Source organism: Aotus nancymaae, unplaced genomic scaffold (genome assembly GCF_030222135.1).
Source record: "Aotus nancymaae isolate 86718 unplaced genomic scaffold, 86718_ANA_hifiasm-v0.15.2.pri h1tg000155l, whole genome shotgun sequence".
Lineage (NCBI taxonomy): Eukaryota > Metazoa > Chordata > Mammalia > Primates > Aotidae > Aotus > Aotus nancymaae.
This window is the reverse complement of record NW_026988570.1, coordinates 3,151,445-3,157,444: the sequence shown is the minus strand read 5'-3', so window position 1 is coordinate 3,157,444 and position 6,000 is coordinate 3,151,445. Positions and strand designations below refer to the sequence as shown.

General features: G+C 46.3%; 1 protein-coding gene across 5 annotated transcripts in view; it reads right to left on the bottom strand.

Moving 5' to 3' along the window:
* Window positions 1–826: 826 nt before the first annotated feature.
* Window positions 827–6,000, bottom strand: part of NCK2 (NCK adaptor protein 2) — a 148,023-nt gene continuing 142,849 nt past the window's right edge. For all 5 annotated transcript variants that reach the window (XM_021670976.2, XM_064371693.1, XM_064371694.1 and 2 more), the window contains one exon: window positions 827–2,103. In XM_021670976.2, coding sequence (XP_021526651.1) covers window positions 1,909–2,103 — 195 coding nt within the window. In that variant the 3' untranslated portion in view covers window positions 827–1,908. The remainder of the gene's footprint in view (window positions 2,104–6,000) is intronic.

Genomic DNA, 6,000 nt, shown 5'->3' with positions numbered 1-6,000 from the left:
TTCCCTGGATGTATTCTGTCTCATGTAATGATCTCCCTCACTCACCTGAATGTCTATTCACAATGACTGGGTGCCATCAACCTCAGGTACAAGACACCAGACTTCTAATTTGTCATAATCTAAGGCAACAGAAAGATACAATGACCTCACAGGGAACACGCATGGTAGAGTAAGTGTCCAACACCTTGCTTCTCCCCAACGCCTTCCTAGGTTGGGGTTGGAAGGGTCTGGTGCTGGAGCAGATCCTTGGCTGCGGATCCTGGCTCCACCATGCAGCAGCCACGTGTTGGGTGCATTGCCTGTGGGCCTCATTTTCCTCATCTATAAAATGGGGATAGCAAGGCCCCACCTCATGGGGGTATGATGAGGAACAAATGGGGGCACAGTGCCTGGCACAGAGGGAGCGCTTGATACATGATTGGCCTAGGAGGGCACGAATGCCATGTCATGTGACTCTGCATCCCCAGGACCCGGCACATCAATAAATGCTCCTGATCGAGAGGACAAATGTGAGTCAGCTGTGGGGGACACAGTGTGAGAGTGCTGGCTGTCAACAGTTCAACAACATATTTCTAAACAAATACTTTCCAAAGAGCAAAGTTCAGACCAAGCCTGAGATTCTGAGTTCCCTTGGAGTTTCACTAATTAAAACTCATTATTTCAATATACAAAAATGTGGCAGTAGAAAATGAAAACACGCAAGTAATAAATGTGAAGCTCTTCTCTATAAATGACTCCCGCTCTGCAATGAGCATTCAGGAAATGCTGCAGTAATTACTCTCCCATGATTGAATCGGAGTTTTCCCAAAGATAAATACACATAGAGCCTCGTCATAATACTTTTTTTTTATTACAATATCCAAAAAACTGGGTATGCAAGTTTAGGGGATCTCAAGACCCCTTCTTCAATTGTAGGAATGTGCCATCTCAAGACGGTATATTTAAACTATAAAGAAGTTCAAATGTAAAGGAAAAAGAAAATGCAATTTCTTTATAAACATTCTGTGTGTCTCTTACTACCAATCACATACTCTTCTGTAAACCCTGAAAATTTTCCCTGTAAATAATATATATATAGTGTGTGTGTGCGTGTGTGTGTGTGTGTGTGTATAAAGTGTTGGTAGCTCCCTTCCCCAAAGATCAGTTGTTTTCCTTAATCATCTGTATTAGTGTCAACAAACAGCTACAGATACATATTTCTTTGAGAATTAAATACATAATTGTGAGATTCAAACAAGCCAAAGGGCAAGAGGAAAAAGCACTATGTGGATGGCACATTTGGGGTAAATTACCAAAACATCTGTCTTTCTGAGTCACCGGTTCCCTCTTTTGCAGACTGCCTTTCCAGGAAACTCTTTCTTTATTGCAAGCACAGCCCCAAAGGCACTGGGCAGTCTCCTCACTGCCATCGCACCCGGTAGTTCCAGTATTGCTATCAGCAAACATGTCGGCTCCCTGCAGGGTCCGGGAGCCATGTAAGGGCACAGGACACGGGCGAGGGCTGCTAGGACTGGGGCCATTGCACCTGCTCTGCCCAGCACGTGGAGGGCCCAGGACGCGGGTGTTGCCGCTGGGTGGCCTGAGGCTCGCTCACGCGCTCACAGGTGTCCCGTGTCTTTGTCATGAGGGGTTCTGTGAGCGGCAATGAGTTGAATGCACAAGTGCCGTTTCCAATGGAAAAGGAATAACGTGAACTCGCCCTGCTCCTCCCCTCCTCTAAAGCTGGCCGGCCGGGTGGGCTCGAGTGTGGGTGAGGCCTGGATGGCGAATGGGAGACAAACCGACCAAGCGACCTGAACATAAAGAGAGACTCGCTGGGAAGCCGTCGGGGCCGTCCCCACAGGAGGAGCCTCTGCGGCAGGGCCGAGCGGTAGCGCCACCAAGAGGCGAGCGTGGGGCCGGGCGCCGTCACTGCAGGGCCCTGACGAGGTAGAGCTTCTCCCCGTGCTCGCTGGTGAAGATGGGCGCCTTTTTGTAGTGTTCCACCAGCTCGTCCATGGTATGGAAGCGCCGCTGCCCAATGCAGTAGACATTGTCCACGAGCTGCACCTTGAAGTGTTTGTTCTTCCCTGACGCTTTAAGGGACACGGAGAAGTCGCTGGGCTGCGGAGGAAACAGAACACAGTTACCGCCGGGCCACAGCTGGGAGTGCCTGTCCAGCACGGGGAGGCCCAGGACGTGGGCGCCACCGCTGGGTGGCCTGAGGCTCGCTCGACTGACTCTGAACCCTCTGGGTACTTCCATCCGCATCTCCCGCGTGTCTAAATCCAAACCACCCTTTTTTTTTTTTTTTTTTTTTTTAATTTGAGATGGAGTTTCACTCTTTTGCCTAGGCTGGAGTGGAGTGGTGCAATCTTGGCTCACTGAAACCAACCTCCATCCCCGGGGTTCCAGCGATTCTCCTGCCTCAGCCTCCCGAGTAGCTGGGTCTATACGCACCCGCCACCACGCACCGATACATTTTGTATTTTTAGTAGAGACAGGGTCTCCTCATGTTGGCCAGGCTGGTCTCGAACTCCTGACCTCAGGAAATCTGCCTGCCTTGGCCTCCCAAAGTGCTGGGATTACAGGCATGAATCACCGTGCCTGGCCGGGTCTCTGTTTTATATCTAGAATAGCATCTGATGTTCAGAAACACCCGGAGGCAGTCCATGATTCTGAAGTTCTGAACAGAAGAAAAATTACACTGTGCTTAGCCCAGTTTCAGTGCTAAATGTGTTTTAGTTATTTGAAAAGTGCAGACTCATTATGGAATATACAGCACCTCATTATGGAATATACAGTGCTGACCTGACTGCTCAAGAAATTTGTCATTTTTTATTTACCAAACTATTTTTTGATAAACTGGGAATTTATTGAGCGGTTTGTATGTAGGCAGTAGCTAGAAATATTACTACTTCTGATGTCTAACACTATTAGAAATTAAGACATCAAAAATTTTCTAATTCTAAGCATTTAAAAATATAAAGAGCAGTGGAAAATTCTGGTTGCATTTTAAACACAGTTCACAATCTCCCAGAGGAAGCTGAACTATGGTTTGATTACAGATTTTATCGAAAAATATTTAAATTCTGTGATATGTCAGTGCCTTAGTTATATTTCAGAATTTTTAGAAACATTTCATTATTTTAATTAAAATGGGTCTTTTATTGGCTGGGTGCAGTGGCTCATGCCTGTAATCCCAGCACTTTGGGAGGCCGAGGCAGGCATATTACCTGTGGCCAGGAGTCTGAGACCAGCCTGGCCAACATGGTGAAACTCTGTCTGTACTAAAATACAAAATTAGCTGGGTGTGGTGATGTGCAACTGTAATCCCAGCTACTCGGGAGGCTGAGGCAGGAGAACTGCTTGAACCCAGGAGGCAGAGGTTGCAGTCAGCTGAGATTGAGCCATTGCACTCTGGCCTGGGCAACAAGAGTGAAACTCCGTCTCGGAAAAAAAAAAAAATTAGCTTTTCTCTCATTTCCTGAACAACATGCAGAAAAGAAGATAAATGAATGACAAATGTTCTTTTATAAAAATATCAAGTTTTGATTAATTAATTAAACAAATAACAATTAGTTAGTAACACATGCCAGGCAGGCTGTGCCCTGGATATGTGTGTGCACGCATGCGGGATATATGCTCCGTGACAATTCAGTGCATATAAATAGAGGTGGATAAACAGAGGTGGACAGATGGCTGCACAGGGCAGTAAGTTCTATGAAGAAAACACCAGAGTTGCATGGGAGAGGAACATGAGCTACCAGAGCTCTAAGTGTGTGAACGTGTGCATATGTGAGAGGGAGTATGTGAGTATTAAGACAGAATGTGTAGCGTGTGACTGTATGTGTGTACACACACAGGTATGAACTCTATGTGTGTGCGTATGTGAATATTGAGAGAGAATATGTAGCGTAAGTGCACGTGTGTGAGTATATGAATGTACGTGCACACACAGGTATGCACCGGGTGGGGGCAGGAGAGCCCTCTGGATAATGCAGAGGCAGGGCTGGTAGAGAGTGCTTGAGAAATTGGCACCTCGGTGAAGAAAGGGAAGAAGGTTCTGCTTCTGCGGCACCCAAGGGGCAGTGTGGCTGGTGGAGTGGAGAAGGGAGTCTGGTCCACAAGGTAAGTGCTGCACCCCTGGCTTGCTAGGTAGCATCAGTACATGCCTGCCAGTGGCAGGACCACAGCCTAATAAAATTCTGCATGGAATTCCCACACCAGCTTTCTGCTTTTCTCAAAGCCCAGGAACTTCCTGCTCTGGGGTCCAGGAGCTTGGGGCCCTGCTTGAAGACCTCCCAGTAGGACCTCCAGACAGTGAACAAAGGCCTAGGCCACTGTCTATCACAGAGTTCACAAAAGCCCAAATAAATGTTTGATAAGTGGGCAACCTTTGCAAAATAAGGAATCACTCCATTTACACCAATGACAACACAGGGGAATGAGTATCTGAGAAAACTCAAATTGTGCAAGGCAGCCCGGCTCACCCACCAGCCACAGCTGTTAACAGAAAAGAATGAAAGGAACAATTGTAAGTATAGTTTGTATTTGTGCATGCTTCTGCCCCAAACAGATCAAATAAAAACAAACCTTCGAGGGAAAAAGCCCCGTCTCATTGCCATGTGAAACCCAGGGCTCTATGTCTTAGAGGAGGCCCAGGGAATGCTCCTGGATTAAACTCCAGGAAGAAACCAGAAGGTTAATCTCAGATTAGGCCTCAGCCTACAGATGATTATTCTGTAAATATGTATATTCTGTACTAGAAATTGTGCCTTTAGGAAAAGATGAAGGACACTCTCACTTGTAGAGTTTAACATAAGCCAGGTACTGTACTAGTTTTATAGATACTTTTATCAACTTAGAGATAAAGTGGCATCAGTTTTAGTGGAGGCAGTATGGGAGTGAATCGTGGTAAATATATGATACACCCAATTTTAATTAAGCCAAATGATCAACAGATGACTTTCTGCATAGGGAAATTTGCTTTTAATTCAAGCTCCTTAATTTAACATCATGGTGTGTGTGCGCCTGTATGCATGCGTGAGTTGCAGCAATAAAATTTTCGCAGCAGAAAAGGTAATTTTTAATTCCATGGGCTCCTGAGCAGAAACCTTAAAGTTAAGGATGTAGAACCAATTTATGCCAAGCAGGAGTGCTAGAAGTTTGGGAGTGTTCTTTAATTTAAACTGAGATTTTCTGTAGGAAATCTTAAAAAGAACAACCTATATACTAACATACACCGTTACATGTTACCACTGAACACCTCTAAGTGAAGTGTGAAGATAAGACTGGCAGCATCAGCATTCTCTGGGAGCTGGTTAGAAAGCAAATTCTCAGGTGCTAGCCATGGTGGCTCACATCTGTAGTCCCTGCACTTTGCGACACCATGGTGGCAGGATTGCTTGAGGCCAGGACTTTGACACCAGTCTGGGCAACATAGTGAGACCCTATCTCTACTCAAAATTTTAAATAATTAGCCAGATGTGGTGGTGTATACCTGTGGTCCCAGCTACTTGGGAGGCTGGGGTGGGAGGATCACTTGAGCCCAGGAGGTCAAGGCTACAGTGAGCTATGATAAGGCCACTGCACTCCAGCCTGGATGACAGAGACCCTATCTCAAAAAAATTAAATTAAAAAAATAAAAGCAAATTCTTAGGCTCTGCCCAGCCTGCTGCAGCAGAAATCTTGGGGTAGAGCCCAGCCATCTGTGTTTTAACCTCCAGCACCCTCGTTTTAATAAGCCTGAAGACGCTGATGCAGTTTGAGAACTGGAAGAAAATTTGGAACAAACATCAGCAGTGTTGGAGCCACCAACAAATTTTAGTCACCAGAAAAAGATGGGAATGCGATTTATGGGCAAAGCAGCCCATAATGGAGGGAGCCCCAGTCTGTGGATGCCCTTCCGACTCTGTCCTGAGGACTCTGGCTCTGTTCCAGACATCCCTCTTAGGGAATTTCCCCTGATGGGAAAGCTGGGACACTGCTGGGGACAGTGCTATACGGGCTCTTCCTTTC